The sequence below is a fragment of the Hyla sarda genome, chromosome 4, assembly GCF_029499605.1.
Source record: "Hyla sarda isolate aHylSar1 chromosome 4, aHylSar1.hap1, whole genome shotgun sequence".
Taxonomy (NCBI): domain Eukaryota; kingdom Metazoa; phylum Chordata; class Amphibia; order Anura; family Hylidae; genus Hyla; species Hyla sarda.
Genome location: NC_079192.1, coordinates 214,594,224 through 214,610,180, shown reverse-complemented (window position 1 = coordinate 214,610,180; position 15,957 = coordinate 214,594,224). Strand labels below are relative to the sequence as shown.

At 40.8% G+C, this 15,957-nt stretch overlaps 1 protein-coding gene across 18 annotated transcripts in view; it reads left to right on the top strand.

Annotated features, from left to right (window-relative positions):
* PHTF2 (putative homeodomain transcription factor 2) overlaps positions 1-15,957 on the top strand; it is a 131,591-nt gene that overhangs the window by 45,395 nt on the left and 70,239 nt on the right. For 11 of the 18 annotated variants that reach the window (XM_056573447.1, XM_056573455.1, XM_056573454.1 and 8 more), the window contains one exon: positions 5,390-5,460. In XM_056573447.1, the coding sequence (XP_056429422.1) occupies positions 5,416-5,460 (45 nt within the window). In that variant the 5' untranslated portion in view covers positions 5,390-5,415. Of the gene's footprint in view, positions 1-5,389; positions 5,461-11,884; positions 11,933-15,957 lie in introns of those variants that run through there. The other 7 variants (XM_056573442.1, XM_056573453.1, XM_056573441.1 and 4 more) reach the window with 2 other exon arrangements.

Genomic DNA, 15,957 nt, shown 5'->3' with positions numbered 1-15,957 from the left:
GAATATTCATTGGCGCTGGTCACGTGAGCGCTCAGTAGGCGCAAGTGCTCATGAGACCAGCGCCAATAAATACTTGAATTCACTTGTCAGGCCCGACACCTGTGCGTCATTGGTCTCCTGTTCACCCACACTGTAACCCAGTGTATTGGGTTTAGTGTGGGTGAACAGAATGACCATTTTACTTTAAGCCATTGCTTCACCTGCAAGGGTGGCAGTGGTATGTACCATACACTTTCACTGTTGTGTCAGAATCCCTTTAAAGGGGTGGTTCTGGGATGAAACATTTTTTGATGAAACCTTTGAAACATTGCTAGGGGTAGTGTAAAAATAAACTATCTTGATCCCTCGCACTGGCTTCTCTGCCAGACCGCCTGGTCACTGCTTCTTCCTTGTTCCTTTGCTTAAGTGACCTGCCTGCTTAGCTGATCAGTGACCAGAGAGGAGGGGTGTTCTGCCTCAGTCAGTGCCCTCCATAAGGCTGGGTTCACACCACATTTTTTTCAATATAGTTCCCTTATAGGTTTTCAGTTTGAAAACCATACGGAACCGTATTGAAAACCCTATGCATTGACTTTCCATTGAAAGCCGTATGCCAAAAGATGAATCAGGCTGTATCCGTTTTGCATCCATTACGTTATTTTTTTCTTTTTTTTTTCCCGTACCCAAAACCGTGGCCTACCACGGTTTTTGGTCCGGGTGAAAACCCGTATTGAAAAGTATACTTTTATTTTTTATTTTTACATGGGAACCATACAGAACAGAATGTGCGAATGGTTCCATCCAGTTTTCAACTTTGCACAGTTTTTTTTTTTCTTGGAATTTCAATCAAACAAGTGAAACTTTATTCATAGTGGAATGAAAAGTTAAAAACGTATACGTTTTTTTCTTAAAAATTGGATGCAACTGGACATCATTTTTCAAATCGTATACAGATTAAAATTTGCACAAACGTTTTGATACAGTTTAGTCAGGTTTTGAGGAATCCCTTTTTTTTTTTTTTTTTTTTTAAATCAAAAACCTGATACGGGAACTGTATTGCAAAAACGTGGTGTGAACCCAGCCTGTTACTGTAGTAATCAGGAAGAAGCTTTCACCAGTAGGGGACTGGGAGCATCTGTGTGGCATCGAGGTAATGAGTATTACTTTACTACATAACACCACCTCAGCCATGTAAAGAAAAAAAATTAGCTGACCATTGTCTCTGAATTTCACACAATCGTTGATGAATGTCTAGCAAAATGTGATTGGCCACATTGTTTTTCATGGCATGCATCTTCATAGTAATGCCTCCTCCCCGTGCTGAGCCTCTGCAGACTGGCACTCCATTCTGCAGTGGAGGAGGCATTACCATGAAGATGCCAGCTGGACATCATTGTACACCAGGGACTTGTAATTGTACCCCCCCCCCCCCATGCATTTGCATATACTGAAGACCAAAGGCGAGGAGCGGTATGACTTCCACCAGTGTCACCTGCACTATGAGTCTGTATCAATGGGATAGTGCATGGAACACTGATGAGAGATTCTATTTTAAAGGTGTAAGTATCTTTTTTTTCTAACAAAAAATGTAAATGAAGCCGAGAGTTATTTATTACCACAAAAAGGAGCACAGTTCCACCTAGCTCCTGGCAGAATATAAGTTAGGGTATGTAGATTTATTTGATATTACAGCTGGGAATTTATTTTTGGAGTATTACATTGGCTGTGCTTCATTAAAATACATTATCTGACAAAGCATTTCTGCCATGGTCAAAGTAATGATAAATCCGCACTTAACCTTGGCATAAAGACAGTAGTTATAATGTTCTTTAAGGCTGCCATCACACACTGCAGTATTTTGCAAAATTGCCAGTGCAGTTTTTGGGCCAAAAAGGAAAAGTGGTTTCAAAGGAATGGGAAATATAAAGGAAGGATTTATGCTTCTCCTTTCTGCTGGATCCAAACTTAAATGCAAAAAAAGAAAATGTAAAGGATAGAAGCCTAAATGGGTTTCCCTGACTTAGACGGGAACTCCAGTGCATACGTTCTTATCCCCTATTCCCTCCCAATCTCCTGTCCGGAACCCAGGCTCTCCTCATGCATGGAGCGAGTTCCGTGCGGTTGTCAATAGTAATCTGTGCACGGAGCAGAATCGGAGATGCAGCGTTCGTGTATCTTTGGCTTCTTTATTGAGATACATGGAGAGAGCGTGTCAGCCGCCGCTTCGTGCGCTGGTAATCCATGCTCGGAGCTCGCTGCATGAGGAGAGCCGGTATGCCAGGCAGGAGATAGCGGGGTACCCAGCCGTCAGACCCCCCCCCCCCCCCCTGCCATCAGACACTTATCCCCTCTGCTGTGGATAAAAATGTATATACCAGAGTTCCCTTTTAAATAAAAAACAAAGCAGCCTGCTAGAGATATAAAATACACCATTGTCGCATTGCTAAGTGCAGTGCCAGTGCTTCTGTCTGCACCGGCACCTGATGAAGTGCTCTGCTGGTAATGTTCCCAGCCCACTGAGGCTACAATGTGTTAGGAATGTCATCAGGGGAGATAAGCACACACCTGCCCACACACAACCGTAGGGCAATGAAGTGACATCACATCTATGACTAGATCTTTTTGTAGTAATGTAGTTGCTGAATAATGGGAACCTTGCAATGAGCATGTGAAACACATTTGCCCTTGTTTTGAGGTTTACTTCATATTGACAGCTTGGAACATGAGTTATGCTGATTTGTTTCTCTATAACACATTACCGTGCGTACATGAATAGTTTTATAGCACTGTTTGCATGATGCAGGATCCTTTGTAAATCTGCTTTACGTAAGAAGGACAGCTGTCTGCTTTGCATACATGAGGATACTATGTCGTCTTGTTATATTCTGCTCCGTAACCAGGGTAAAGGGATGCTGGTGGCACTCCTACAGATCTGTAAATATTGTCCATACATTTCCATACTAGTCCATCGATCTGAGGAAGGGAACTGTTGGTTCCCAAAAGCGCTTATAATAGAACAATAAAATTTACTGCCTATATCGAGGTATGCCATCATCATCCTTGGAGTGTCTGCTCGATTGGGTGTCAAGTTTTTAAGCTATCTTCTTCTGTCTTACAAAGTGTTGTGGCTGTTTCCAAAAATTGCTCAGCACCCTGTTTGCATTCTATATAATATCATCTTTTTCCTATTGTCGGATGATATCACCCTATGTGGCGCTCCGGGCATTTTTTCTCCTTCCACATATTTTTATTATAAATATAGATGATAGTGGCATAATAATTAGATGTTCATGGTCAGGATTAGGTACTGAGTAACTTATTTATTTTGTGGGATCTTGCAGGTATGCTTGAAGGGTTTTTCCTCTTTGCATAACCTTGGGTGCCCCTCTCTGTCATGCTATAATTTGTAGAAAACCTGGCAGAAATTCATTGCCACCTCAAGAGAAACTAGTCTTAGTAGAAACTAAGTTCACTTGGGCTATGTATCGGAGTCCAGAACGAAGTTGGGTGTGGGTAAATGCCTATTGGGATATATGTGCTCCTACCTCTAGGGATAAAGAGGACTTACCTTGGGGGATCACCATGTCTATCAAGCCTTTGCACTGACAAAAATTGTGGTATGTTAATCTTTCTAGTTGGATAGTAACAGATATTTACAGGTTTGTGGCTTATTTGTTTGAAACATTTCGCCTATACCCAGCAGTATGTACTGTACATTATTTTGACTGTTATTTTGCTATCCTTGAGAAGAGTGCCTATAGTCGGCACCTTTGTCATGTATTGGCTTTTTTTTACTTGTATTGCTATCTAATAAGGTAAGGTATTTTTATTATGATTTTAGCTGTATGGTCATTTTCTTCACTAACGTAAAGTGGCCTCTCCTGATCTGCCTGTTGTATTCACTGTGAAATGAGAATTCTCTTAAAGCTGTGTTTTTTTGTTCCTCTTTTCTTCTTACTAAATGTATAACTAAATAGCCAACTATGTGGTTTCACTTGGGTGTGTCTCCACTGTGTCAGCTTTGATTTGATATTTAAAGGTAAGGATATGTTCACACCGGCAGAAACAATACCATAAATCAGCATGGGATCTTCTGTCTGCTGACCCCCCCCCCCCCCCCTACAGAAGAAGCTTCCATTTGGAACCACATTGAAAAGCAACCTTATTCCCATTGGGACCTCACAGCCTTTACTTTAGTGACAAGGACAAGAAACGGCAGCAATAAACGCTATCTAAAACTAAATGTATATGAACCAACCAAAATATTAAGTATATGGAAATGTTTTATTTTTATTTTCATAGACCTATAGATTATATAGTATGGGATGCAAATATATATATTGAAGAACCACATTGATAATTTAAAGGAGTATTCCAGGATTAACTAACTTTTAACTATCCTGCCCATTATGAAGAATTAATGCTAGCTTTACATTTACTTGCTATACTGCTCTGCTGTCTTCTTTTTCATCATTATATGGTCCCCCCAGGTCTAGCGTTTCCTTTCAGGTCCTGATGACCTTCGTCTCACATTCATTGCGGCTCAAGGTGGCAGCTGGTATCTGGGCTTGACTATTTCTTGTATTTCCTCACAAGCCAGCCCCCTGATGACATTTGGGGTTCATCGGTACGTCCTGACGTGTTGGTGTTCCCTGCGCAGATTGCCGAGATCACGGGACACCGGCATGTCAGAACGTACAGATAGACCGCAAACGTCATCAGGGGGCTGGCTTGTGACGCAGAGCAGTATAGCAAGTAAATGTAAACCTAGCATAATTAGTCATAATGGGCAGGATAATTAAAAGTTAGTTAACCCTAGAAAACCCCTTAAAAGCAAAAACTTTTAGTTTTTTTTTTTTCAATGCAGTTTTTGAATTTGCCCTATTTTAACCAAGCGGGAATGGTGTATTAGATTAAACCACAAAGGTTTTGATGATTGTATTTATAAAAAAAAAAATTCCCACAGAATAAATTTTTGAAAAATACAGTTATTTACTTATGTCAGGAGAGATCACAAGTTCTCTTCAAAGTATGTAAAACACCCTTGTATATTATATAGAGAGGGGAAAAAATGTCCTTTGCATACACTAAATATTTTGGTTGGTTCATATACATCTGCTTGAGTGTTGAGTGTTTATTGCTGCTTTCTCTGGTCCTTTTCACCTACAATGGACGCAAGACACACACTACATGAATACAGTGTATATACAGTAAAGATGTCATGATGAGGCAGTATAATTCGCATGTTGCAACAAGCTTGCAGACACGTTAGTAAAATAGTAATGAGGGAGGGTGTAATCTAAGTAGTGTCACACGCCCATCGGTGTGCAGGTACCTGAACTATTTATACATACATCATCAGAGCGCTTCATGGTCACAGAAGAGTAAATGTCTCTCTTTCTCATTGCAGCCTAAGATGTCAAATGTGTAGAATAAATGGCTTCCAAAGTGACCGATGCAATAGTTTGGTACCAGAAAAAGGTAAGACTTTTTTTTTTTTTTTAAATTAGTTAATATTAACTTTTTTGATGTTTAGAAAGAGTGACTATATTTATGTATTATGACAGTTTGGTTTTTCCTATGTTGTTTTGTGTTTCCCTGTAGATTAAAAAATATATATATATTTTTGTTGAATTTTGTTAACTTGGCTCTTAGGAATCTATCTTTGGCATTGATATTAGTATTCTATTGATATATCAAATGCAGTTTTTACCACATATTTTTAAGTAAAAAAACATTTACAAAGACAGAAACAACATGTATACCAGATGGAGAAATTCCAAACCAGGAAAGTGTTTCCAGCACCCAGGAAAAAGTGATATAAAAAAAGTCCAAAATATTATCAATCCATTTAAAAATCAGCATGAAAGAAAAAAACACCCAGTGAGTTAAAAGCACAACGCCAATGGTGTTGTGCTTTTAACTCACTGGGTGTTTTTTTTCTTTCATGCTGATTTTTAAATGGATTGATTACACTTTGGACTTTTTTTATATCATTTTTTTCCTGGTTGCTGGAAACACTTTCCTGGTTTGGAATTTCTCCTGCATTGCATCTATACCGAGGATACGGCTCGGCACTTTCCTGGCTTCCAGAATCTAATTGAGTGCATGGTTCAGGGTCTACAAAAGCGGTGAGCTGGCTACAACTTTTTCTTTTGATTATGTATACATTAAAGGACCTCTGTTACGTTGCGGCAGTTCTGTTTGTGACTTTATGCGTCGCTCGTGACAAGTTGTGTACATCGACATCCTTGTAGTCGGCTAACTATGAAGGTTATGGGGCAGATTTATCAACCGGTTTATAACCGTTTTTGGTTGCATAAACGTCTGTTGCGCAAAATGTGTATGACTTTGCTAAAGTGCTTGTGACTAAAGCTGATTTTTGAAGTTAGAAAAGAAAGTCGCAAGTTTCTCACAAATCCCTCCAATTTGTCGCAAATCTTCTACAGCCCAGAACTAGTTGTGGACATTTTATTTATTTATTATTATTTTATTTATTTTTTAATCGCTAATTTTTTTTTCTCAGTGGGGTGAAAAGCTGCAGAGGAGGAATCATCTAAAGTAGTTGTTTTTTGCTTACATGTGCCAAATTTAGCAACCCCCACTCCACGGGTGATATTATTAGTTTGTTGGATGTAAGAAAAACCACAGTAAAAATAAAAGACTTCAAAACACTCTTTCTAAAGGCAACAATGATAAATGTCCAGTTATATTCTTGACTGGGCTAAGGTAAATTATATATTCGCTTTTTGGCACTTGGTCGATGGGGGCCAACTTTGTAGGCATAAATTTTCCTTTTATTTATGAAATGTTGAACTTTTACCCTTGTTGGCATTAAAGGGTTTATCCAGGAAAAAACTTTCTTTTTTATATATCAACTGGCTCCAGAAAGATAAACAGATTTGTAAATTACTTCTATTAAAAAATCTTAATCCTTTCAGTGCTTATGAGCTTCTGAAGTTAAGGTTGTTTTTTTCTGTCTAAGTGCTCTCTAATGACATGTCTCAGGAACCGACCAGTTTAGAAGAGGTTTGCTATGGGGATTTGCTTCTAAACTGGGCGTTTCCCGAGACACGTGTCATCAGAGAGCACTTAGACAGAAAAGAACAACCTTAACTTCAGAAGCTCATAAGTACTGAAAGGATTAAGATTTTTGAATAGAAGTATTTTACTATTAAAATTTTCTGGAGCCAGTTGATATGTAAAGAATTTTTTTTTTCCTGGATAACCCCTTTAAATAGCTATGCCAGATTATTCTCTTGCTAAACACTTGACTTTGAATAATGTGAGCACTTGTCAGAAGTAATTATGTGTCCTGATACTTATGTGTGATTGAACCACACAGCAGTGGTGTCATTTGGGTATATACTGTGTTTATTGTGTTTTTAATCTTTCTAGCAGATAAAAGGTATAAATCTTATGGTAGTTGTGACTAGAAATTGCGCTCAATGACGGCACTGCTGTAGCGATTGTGATGCCTGGTAGGCATTCAATTAGTGAAACCAACCTTCCACATTAGATCAGTGCATGAATAAGCAGAGCGTGCTTTCCCTATGGCAGAGGTGCTGAAAAGGAATTGGGCATTAGGTAATGGGAGTCATTTCGGTTTCCTGATTACATTACACATTTCAAGGCTCCGAGAAATAACTGCAGCAGAACCGGCTTTCATTAGACAAGCTTCATTAACTAAATATGTTCTGTAAAATAATATATACGCTGAGGAAACCTTCTATGTTGGATGGAACATTGCAGACATTGAATGTTTTAAGCTTCTATGGTTATGGCTTTATCTTATTTATATTGTTACAAAGTATTATGGAGCCTATGCAAAGTTATGTATTTTCATTGAGAGCATGTATATGTATTTTGTCCTATGTCAGTCACTGTATGTTATTGACCAGATGCAGTTGTCTTAGGTTGATGGTATTTGCTATAATTTGACTTAAATCAAAGGGATTTTCTGAGATTTAGGAAAAATGTTTACTGTATATAATTAGTCTTGAGAAACTGTTGAGACCTCTGTGACCTGCTGCTTCTCCACATAGCTGTATGACCTCACATTACTACTGCAGCTCATTGTGTCACAGCCTTTTATAGATACCACATCACAGTGCCATGAGGCGATTGACTGCCATAGACATGTGGTCAGTCTTTAACAGGGGAGCTAAACATTTGTACCCATTCAGAAAATTGCTACTTGCGAACATTTATTGTACAGACGTTTGTTGTCACCACAGTCAAATGCACATGTCCATTATTTTTGCATAATGTTTATTTAAATTTTATGTTTTATTAGTAAAACTCAAGTTTCTTCTTTGCATTGCTTTCTACAAAAATGTCTGTCACCAAACCAACCTTACCTTTCCCCTTGCTCACATTGTGTGAGCTCCGGGCAGGGGAAAGTGGGCGTTCCACAACAGGCGCAACATCACTGAAGCCTGCGAGAGCTGTACCTCACCATGCCCTGCACTCCCTTCCTGAGTTTGGTCTCCTTCCAGGCCGGGAGGAGACCGAACTGTTTGACTTGCGGCAGGGAACAGAACAGAGCTACCTAGTTTTTTCTATCACATTAAAAACATAAAAAGGTTTAGAATTTTTACAGCAAGTAAATAACAGTGTCTTAAAATTACATAAGGAAAAATATATTTAAAGGCATATTCCAGTAAAAACCTTTTTTTTTCATATCAACTGGCTCCAGAAAGTTAAAAAGATTTTGTAAATTACTTTTATTAGAAAATTTTAATCCTTCCAGTACTTATCAGCTGCTGAAGTTGAGCTCTGTCTGACAACAGTGCTCTCTGCTGACAACTGTGTCTGTCTCAGGAACTGTCCAGTTTTGCTATGGGGATTTGCTCCTGCTCTTGACAGTTCCTGACATGGACAGAGGTGTCAGCAGAGAGCACTGTTATCAGACAAAAAGAAAAACTTAACTTCAGCAGCTGATAAGTACTAGAAGGATTAAGATTTTTTAATAGAAGTAATTTACAAATCTGTTTAACTCTCTGGAGCCAGTTGATATGGAAAAAAAAACACAGGCGCAACATCACTAAGGCCTGCGAGAGCTGCTTGATCTCGGACCAGAGCAGAAGACCCTGGGAGACGGCCAGAGCCAGGTGAGAGGACCTCTGGCCGCCATGCTGGATGAGCTGATCCCTGCGGCAGCCTACGGGCGATCCGATCATCCATTTAAAGTACCGCAGATGCCGTGATCTGTATTGATCACGGCATCTGAGGGGTTAATGGTGGACATCCGTGCGATTGCAACTGCTCACGGTCATGGTGGAGCGTAAATGTACGCCATGGTGAATGAAGTACCACGGCACCATGAAGTACGTTTACGTCCATTGGCGTTAAGGGGTTAATTCCCTACAATTTTTTTTTCCGCGATATTTACTCAAGTTTCCCTACAATATCCACTTTCCGTACATTTTGCTTTTTTTTAACACATGCTCTAATCTGTGCGGTTTCCACCACATTTTCTGTGGAAACCTTGCCCCTCTTCGGGTTTTCTTAGTAAAATGGAGAGTTAGTCAGGTTTTTTCTACTCTGGCGCACAACCCGACAAAACATGTTGGGTTTGCAATAGTAAATGAGGACCATGGTCTGTAATCTAACCACTTTTTTTCTTCTATGAATCTTTAAATACAGCTTAATAAAATTTAGTTTTACTATAAATTTCTGGTGATAAGAATGAAGCTCTCCTGTCTCAGAACTCGATAGCCTTCTTGGTTATGTAATATTAATGTGGAGTGACTCTGTTTTCAGTGTAAAGTAGAATTCTGTTAGACAGACCAGATAACAGTCTCATAAATTGAAGTCTTATAGTTCTTGTCAATAATTCCTTCTTTATTATATTAAACCAAAGGTGTAAACTGCATGGCAAGTTTTAATCACCAAAAAAAAAAAGAGGCAACACTCACAGAATCCAAAGTAAGACTTCAAGCTTTATTCCACTCCTGACGGCTGTACAAGGTGACTAGTGTTTGCTGTCACTACTGCTAAGGCTGGGTTCCCACTACGTTTTCTCCCATACAGGAGCGCATACGGCAGGGGCTCCCGTATGTCTTCGTATGCGCTCCCATATGTAATTAATTTCAATGAGCCGACCGCTGTGAAACATTCGGTCCGGTCGGCTCAATTTTGCCCCGTATGCGCTTTTACAACCGGACCTAAAACCGTGGTTGACCACAGTTTTAGGTGTGGGGAAAAAGCGCATACGGCGCAAAAATGAGCCAACCGAACGTTTCACTGCGGTCGGCTAATTGAAATTAATTACATACAGGAGCGCATACGAAGGCATACCGGAGCGCAAGGTTTTAGCTCTCCCCTGCAGTATGCGTTCCCGTATGGGAGAAAACATAGTGGGAACCCAGCCTAACTCTATCCCCTGCATGATTAATTTGGAGCCGTTGAGTGCGGATTGTCATGCAACAGGGATAGAAAGACATAGTATGTCCTATTACAAATGTACGACTGTGTACATTACAAGAAATCATAAATGTTATGTTTTCAATTGTTAAAGGGGTGCTCCTGGGACGTTAAGAAAAATAAAAAATGCCTCAAAGCAATACCTGTGTCCCCTGTAGTTATCCATATGATTTTGCCAGCTCCGGAGGCCCCTGTTGTCTCCTGAATATTCTTTTATTCTTTTTTCCTTCCTAGCAGCCCAGACAACTCCCAGAAGTCAGTGCAGCTCTGAGTAATGGCTGCCAGCCAATTGCTTTTACTACCTGTGTGCATGCTGTGTTGTTGTAAACACAGTCAGCAGCACACACGGTACATGTCTTTTCTTTCAAACGATCCTTCCCCCCCCCCAGCAATAAATCATGTAATGCTCTGAATGGCAGCAGTCAGTGATTAGATCTACAGCAGAAAGAGAGCAGCATTATGTGCTGAAGAGACACTGGGCTATTTTTCTGCTGGCAAGAACCTCACACAGGGAGCAGAGTTGTGGCTGTGAACAAGACAGAAATCACGTGGCGTTTGTCTTCCAGTAGGGTGGGGGGCTAGGTCTCAGTGATTGCTTTACACAAAGACAAGGTGGATCTGATAATGACTTATTTTTCTCACTTCCTGCATGTGACAGCTATATAGAGCAGTTTCCTTCTTTCAGCTAAGGAATGATATTTAGACAAATAGGTTGGTGAGAGTGAAAGAATGGGCTATGGGTTTAGTTCCCCAGAGTGCCCCTTTAACCAATTACAAGAGAAATAAAGGTACATTCAAACCAGATATTTGATGTAATTCTTTATATGTTGTAGAAACACCATACAATCTATTATCTTAGGCTAAGTTCACATTGCCATTGGAGCTCCGCTATGTGAAGCTTTGTCAGCAATTCCGATGATTTCAGCGGAGAAAAAAATAGTGCATGCGCTATTTATTTATTTTTTATTCCAGTAAACTACTGGATTTCCGAAAGACCCCATTTAAGTCAGTGGGATCCATCGGGAACTGGTGGAGTTCACTGTGCTCTGCACACAAAAAAGAGGGGAACATAGGAAAATGGGCTTAGATGGGTGTCCAGGCAGCAAAGGCTTGGTACCAATCTTAACCAAACTTTAGAAGTCAATAAGTCCCCTCAACTCTCTCCATAAACCCCACATAGCAAATGATATTGCGACTTTTTTTTTAAATTTTTTTTTTTAAACATGTATATGATTTACTTCTTTCTCATGGAGATTTAGGCTTTAGCTTTGTAGTAGTCTATTGGCCAATATTACATCTTATGATCTTACCTTGGGATTTCCCTGTAGTTTCTTTGGAGTTTGTTTTTTGATGGGATAGGGGTTATGTCCTTGTCTGGTGTTTTTTTTTGTGAAAAATGAATTTCATTATAACTAGTGTATATTCTTTGGGTGACATATGTAGGTTTTATATATTTTTTTCTCTTTTAAATCATCAGTTTTCAGCCATAGACGGTAATCTACTTAGAGACTTGGAAGACATCTTGGTAATCTTAGACAGTGTTATCCACATGAGAATCTCTTTTCCACAGCAGTGGTGCAGGCTGTAATCTTGTATAAATTACGCCTGATGAGGGACACTCCTTGCTGAACAGAGCCAATCTGAGACAACTTATGAATAACCTCTAGCACCTCTTTTATAGAAGGCCCCTGCACTGCATATGGTTTCCACAGGAGCTGAAGCTGCTCACACTGCTCCCCAGACATCCCCTCTACATACAAAACTTCTTGCCTGGCAGGAGGGTAAGAAGGAGGAGGGTAAAAAAAGACATCCAACCCCTTGTGAGCCCAAGCAAAGTGCTCTAGCTATGCTATCCCAGGTAAAACAAGCACATTTGCGCTCCATGTTTTCTCTAGAAGAGCCCCAGGATATACTTGAGTGTTGTATGGCACTTCCATAGAGAATGCATAGAGCATGTGCCGACCCCAAGCCAGAGGACCTTCTGCAATGTTTATCTCTTATCTTGTGTGTATGGGATAAGCTTTTAACACTAAAGTACCCTTCAAGGTCAATATGGCGGACATCGGTGTGATTGCTGATAACTGTATATGAAGCAAGCTCAGCTCCTGTGTTTGTTTCGTAGTATAATGCTGTACATGTCCACAAAGTGCAGGTGTCTGACGTACATTTATGATATATTTTGTTAAGGAGTTAAGTACATAACATGAGACAGGAGCAAAAAAAGAAATGTAAGTTAGTGAATGGCGGACTGATCTAGAGGGAGAGAGCCCTGCTTGCGAGATCAAGGAAAAAGGGATAGAGACAGTAGGTGAGAGCAGCAGCTGCTCATGGCTGTTGTACTGCAGGGCGATTGTGGGCTTAACTTGTGAGAGTTTTCCGGTTGCTTCTGCTTATTTTCTATGGTAAAGCAAGACTTATGTGTTCAAGAGTATGACTGTACAGGGATTTTTGTATGTGCCCTTATCAATAGAAAGTCAGGGAGAGCTTTAGACTTGTAAGCCTGATGTAAGGCTTAGACATTAAAGGGGTGTTTCGATGTGAAACGTACCCCCTATCCACAGAATACGGGATGTGTCAGCTTGCAGGATGTCTAACTGCTGGGACCTCCTGCCATCTAAGGCTAGGTTCAGACTACGGAATTTCTGCCTACAATTCCACTTTGAAATTGCAGGCAGAAATTCCGCTTGCTAAAATGTATAGTGTAGTGAATGGATTTCCGTTCATAAATTCACACTTTGAAATTTGTGAAACGGACTTTATGAACGGAAAAAACGATTGGAAATTCGCGTGGAACACATTGCAGTCTATTGGAGACTGCAGTGTCAGCACAGTCAGTGCTGGCCGCACTCAGAATCTCCAGGCGGAAATTTTCTGCCCGAACCTAGCCTAACCCTTATCAACTATTCTGTGGATAAGAGATAAGTGGTTTAAGTTGAAATACCCCTTAAAGTGAAAAAAAGCGTAAGTGGGTCATCTTAACAGAGGCATTGCCGAAGAAAGATTGCCCTTAAACATGTAGTTTGCAAAGACACTTGTAGCTTAAATAAAAGATACATACTTTACACTTTGAATCCAATTTCAGTTTTGGTGAAGAACAAAAAGCATCCCAAACAGCATCAAACTACAAGTGTCAGTTCAGTATATTGAGTACAGTGACCCCCCCCCCCCCGACATACGATTGCCCCGACATATGATCAAATCAACATACGATGGCCTCTCAGAGGCCATCGCATGTCGATGTCAGCATCGACATACGATGCTTTTTTTAATGTCTGGGCCATCGCATTAAGTGCTATCTGGCAGCGCAAAATGCTTAAGCTGCTGCCGGATAGCAGCTTAATGTTCCCCATGTGGTGCGGTGAGTATTACTTACCCCTCCACGATGCTCCGGGGTGCCCTTCGGGTCCAGCGCTGGTCCTCCGGTGTCTTCTCGGCCCTCTCCGGTGACGTCAATACGTTGCTGCGCACACCGTCCCGTCATCCAATAGGAACGGCGTAGGCAGCGACGTAATGACGTCGCTACGTAGGCCCAGTAAGGCATTGCGGAAGACAACGGAGGACCGGAGAAGACCAGGAGAGCCCAGCAGAGGACCGTAGAAGCCCAGCGGAGGCCCGGGGACACCATCGGGAGCGGCGGGACGTGGTCCGGAGCGGCGGGGACAGGCGAGTATGACTTTGCTTTTTTACATTGCACAAATCCCTCAACAAACGATGGATTCGACAAACAATGGCTCGTTTGAAACAAATTACCATCGTATGTTGAGGGACCACTGTATTGGAATTCCAGAGGAACAAGGCAGTTTCAGAAGAAATTGGACAAAGATTTACTAAGCTCTTCCAGCCAAAATATAGATCCTTACATGCCCAACTCCTACGTAACATTTGCTTTAGCTTTGGTTGATTTGTCTAGAAAAAACCATGTGGTGTTATGAAGATTTACATGCTCGCTCTGGTCTCTGGTCTGCAATCTGTTTTTCAGTATATGGAGTGCAGTGAGTCAGTCTCTATGTTATCTAGACTCAGAACAGCTTGTGTCCAGCCTGTAGTTGCTCGCATGGCATTTGTTGTAATCCACTGGCAGTGATGTTCACCAGCAATGTGCATTTCTAATCTGGCCACAGGCCTAATACCAAAATAGCTCAGGAGTTGTTCAGCTTGTAAATTCTAAATTATAGAAATGTTATGTAGGGTGAGTCACTATGTTTTATGTGTACTTTCAACTCCTTAGATAGCACCGCACTGGTGACATTCAGAACTAATACCTGACCATTAAGTTGGTACATTCCATTACTTTTTTTTTTTTTAGTCCAGTTGCAGATACAACTGTCTGGAGATACATTTATCCAAAACACCCTGCCCCCTATATATACGTTATGAAGTGTGATTGTAAGGAGAGACTATTTTCACATCTTTCGTGGTTTTAACACAAATTGAAACAATCTTCAGAATGACTCACCAGACCACAAGCCTGTAAATATACAGAAATAGTATGTTCATTTACTTCTAAAACTACAATTGAATCGTTCCCTTAATGTCTTAAAATCATCTGATTGCATAGTACTCAAGAAAATCTACAACCTTAATACCACCCATTAAACCACATAGTAGGCAGAATAGAAGGTTTGCTTTCAGTAGAAAGAACAAGAAATCCCACTGACGTGTCGCAGCCTGTTTTAACATCAACTGATTCAGGTAGGAAAAATTCTGAGCCACCCCCTAATGCTGAATAACAAAGTATCACTATGATAAAATCACTGAATTGATGATTAAGTTATCAGCTCTGCTTTTTTGCTCACATTTAGATTTAAGATTATTGTAGGTGGGGGGAGGAGGGGGGGATGAGATGGTTGGGTGGTCACTTTGGGATATTTTACTGATGCTGGATGTTGAATTACAAATGCTCAGTATTTGTTTCCATACAATCTTGGAGTGCGCGATTTGTCTTTTCCTAGGTTTAGTTAGAAGTTGTTCTTAGTTGAAGCACCTTTTGGCAACAATTACAGCTTCTAGTCATCTTTGGTATGGTGCCACAAGGTTTGCATTCCTAGAGTTAGGAGTATTCCACCATTCTTCTCTGCAGATGCTCTCAAGCTCTGTCTGGTTGTGTCCGGACCATCATTGGAAGCCATTTTCAGGTCTCTCGAGATGTTCCATTGGGTTTAAATTAGATCTCTGGCTGGGCTACACAAGGACTCCCACAGAGTTGTCCCTAAGCTACGCCTGTGTTCTCTTAGCTGTCTGCTTAGGGTCATTGTCTTGTTGAAAGGTGAGCCTTTGTCCTAGTCAAGTCCAGAGCACTCCGGATCTGGTTTAACTAAGAATACCTCTGTACTTTGCTGCATTTAGCTTTCCCTTCACTCTGACCAATCTCTGTCCCAGCTGATAAAAACCCCTCCTGCAGCACAATACTCCCCCCACCAAGCTTCCCTGCAGGGATACTATTGGGCTGGTGATGAACAGTGTCTAGTTACCCTTGATCTCCCCCCCCCCCCCCCCCCCCCTCCCCGGGGGTCCTCCTACAGAGGTTTCCTGACTGCTCCCCAAAAAAAG